This window comes from Malania oleifera, chromosome 7 (assembly GCF_029873635.1).
Source record: "Malania oleifera isolate guangnan ecotype guangnan chromosome 7, ASM2987363v1, whole genome shotgun sequence".
In the NCBI taxonomy this organism is placed as follows: Eukaryota; Viridiplantae; Streptophyta; class Magnoliopsida; order Santalales; family Ximeniaceae; genus Malania; species Malania oleifera.
The window spans coordinates 41,276,529-41,279,900 of NC_080423.1; the positions used below are offsets into that span (position 1 = coordinate 41,276,529).

General features: G+C 36.0%; 1 protein-coding gene across 1 annotated transcript; it reads right to left on the minus strand.

Annotated features, from left to right (window-relative positions):
- Window positions 1–985: 985 nt before the first annotated feature.
- On the minus strand, window positions 986–2,408 carry LOC131160596 (uncharacterized). The gene has a single exon (XM_058116428.1). It carries the CDS (start codon window positions 2,119–2,121, stop codon window positions 1,147–1,149), a length of 975 nt encoding a protein of 324 aa, XP_057972411.1. The 5' UTR covers window positions 2,122–2,408; the 3' UTR covers window positions 986–1,146.
- Window positions 2,409–3,372: the final 964 nt, after the last annotated feature.

A 3,372-nucleotide genomic window follows, 5' to 3' on the forward strand; every position in this document is an offset into this window, starting at 1 on the left:
CGCTTTCTCTAAGTTAATACCTAATTTATTTAAAAATGCGACCCACATGTTTTGGATACCTCAATAGATCAAAATGCCACTAGCATGTTCCCAAACTTGAATCAACATAACTATTTCTATATCAGCCTAGTAAAAATAATAAATGAATAAAACCATAACCATGAAACCAAAAAAAATAAAAAATAAAAATAAAAGCCCCATAACTACTGCAGCCCCTTAAATAGACAAAGTACAGGTCCACCCTTAGATAAATCTAATCAAAAAAAATAAAATAATAGGCAACCATAAAACCAGAAAAAAGCCTCAATGCTTCCACGGCTACTCAAACATACAAATTATGCACATGTCAATAAATTCCCATAATCAAAATGGGCTCCTGCCTGATTTAATCAGCAAAGGAAATGCTTGTCCAATACAATGTCAAAAATGTTAAAATGGGGTAAAACCAAGCAAACAAAAAACTATCTCCCATTGGCATAATTAGTAACCAACAAAAGATGCAACTTATAAGTTAGGTAAAACTCAAATCTAGAACTAAAGACAGAAGGAACATGACATCAACGCAAGGCTAGAACTAGAGAAGATAGAATACAAAACCAATGTTTAACTATCTTCCTTTCAAAACCAACATATAATGCACAAAAACAGAAAAAGGAATCACCTAACCAGTAAGAACATACAACACAAACTTCCGACCATCCCTCTTACCTCACTAAATATATCCTCTGATTTGAAAAATGAACAAAATCAAAACCACCACAAAGATCCGCTCTCCGAGCTCTTCATGTCTAGAATAAGAAACAGAATAATAGGAAATCAGCCCAAAACAAGATATTGCAAGCTTCCCAGTTTCCTGATCCCCCAAGAAAAATAATAACAATAACAAGAAAGAAAATGATCAATAGAAGTAACATATTACTATCAGTAAAAACCATATCCTATATACATCATTACTGAAAAACTTGGAACCAAACTAGCAAAAATCTAACAAATAAAATCAAGGATTTCATCAAATTTCCAACGCTAAGAACAAACATATGTACTCAAAATAGGAAAATTCCAGGTACCGATTTCAAAGTTCTCTTTTTGCAACATAATCATAAACTGTAAAACATATAAAACATACAGAATAAATTTTCTCCACCCTCACATATCCAAGCTTTCCATCTGAATACTGCTCTTGAGAGGCACATATTCTCCAAGATACCCACCAAGATGATCGTGCAAAGCACTCTTATCAATCCCCTGATGGTGGTAACTCTTACAGACGTAGTAAAACACACTCTGCACCAACAACCCTACCAAATTCACAATCACCAACACCCCAACCAAGAATCCACCAACCACAATCCTAACAAATACTCCATAGTGAGACCCACCACGCACCACCACCGATCCAAATATGCCTGCAATAACCCCGCAAGTCGCAATATAACCAAAAACAAGTGTCGCCGCCATCCGGGTTTTCCCCTTCAGTAACTCATAGCTCTTCTTCATCGCCGCAAACCCATATACCGGCTCAAGAACAGAGATGACGCTGGCCAAATGCCATAGAGCCGTTATGTATACATGTATAACAAGAAAGAGCGTCAGCATAAACAGCACAGCGAACAAGAATAAAAGCACGTTCTGGGTATCAAGAGCCACCATCAGAAGAAACAAAGAGCCGATGAGCACGAGGTTGTAGAGGAACATCAACAGACAAACCCACAGGAAGGTGATGAAGAGGCGCTTAAAGACTTTGGGCACTGCAGAGAGGGTGGAAGAAAAGGAAACGGGCTTGGAGGTGTAGAGAGAGGCGACAGTGAAGACGACGGCAGCGGTGGAGAGGAGGGAGAAGGCGAAGAGGAAGATGAGGTAGAAGAACTGGAAGGTCAGGAGGAGGGACCACTCGTGGGCGTGGGAGTGGGAACGGAAGGCATCTGAAGGTTCAGCGGAGGTGAGTTGGGCGATGAGTGGGTGGGTGAAGAGAGTGTGGGCGAGAATTGCGAATGAAAGAGGGAAGATGAGAGTGAGGGTTATGAGGTAGAAGGTTTTTGGTGAGAGCTTTGGGATGGAGATGGATTCCTTCACTATGTCTGGTATGCTAAGAAATTGCAGCTCCTCAGGTTGCAGATCCATGATTTCTCAGAGAAGGTGAGACTGATCTGGAGAATAAAAATGAGAACAGAGGAAATCGAGACGGAAAAGAGCGCCTGCTTTCGCAGGGAAAACAAGGATCTGGACAATGGCGAGAGGGAGGGAGGAAGAAGATGTTGACCAATGACCAGAGCAGGGGCGTCCCTCACCGCCACGTCCTACAAATGGGCGGGTTTGTCCATAGGTCATAGGTGCGCCCTGTGTGGGCCTGCAAATGAAATAAGAAAATATCTTATTAATTACGACCTATAATTTTATATTATATTTTATTTAAATTTATTATAGATTTGGACATTAGATTTTTTTTTAAATATAGATCTAAGAAAATAAAAAATATTTCTTTATCTTCAGTGAATTTTTAATAATAATAATAATATGGAAATTAAAGTACTTTTTATGATTGAGACTTATGAGTTATACATAATATATATTTATATATATGCATATAAAAATAGTATAAAGAAATTTAACAATTCATCTATTTAGGTGAAAAAAATACACGCATGAATTGAACGGCAAATATTAAAGTTCTTATCGAAAGTAATCCCCTTAAAACAATTTTGATTTAGTAAAAATGAGACTTTCATATAAATTAAATAAAGTGAAAGGAGATTCGATGTCATAATTGCATCGCAAAATATCAAATATCTAGTAATATATTCAAATCAGGTTGAAATAATTAACAAAAATTAGCATTTGATATTAAAATATAAATGTTTGTATGTTGTAGTTGTTATAGTTTGGAAAATAATAGTCAACAATGGTGCGACAGGGCAAACCTAAGCGTAAGGCGATGGATGGAAGTTGCCTTCACTTGGAATTTCAAAACTAATTATGCACTTACTAAAATATAAAATAATAATTTCATGTTTGATTCGCAAAATGTCTATTATTAGGAATAGTTTAGTTATAATACGCTAGTTACAGTTAGTTATACAATATATATATATAAGTACGCTCATATACGTTGATACCATAAAATAAATAATTATGCGAAACTTTTTACAAGTCTATAACAAACAATAGGTAAGATATAACTGCTCTCATATTTCACCATCAGATTATACACTTTCTTATTATATGTTAAATGAAATAATAAAGAACGTATAAGGAATAGTTATGACCTACGTGACAAGTTTTTTTATTATATTCCATTAAGTAGCTATTCTGCAGATCAAACGAGTGGTAAGATTCCAAAGCAACGATGATCCAGTGTAGGGATTATTTGACAAA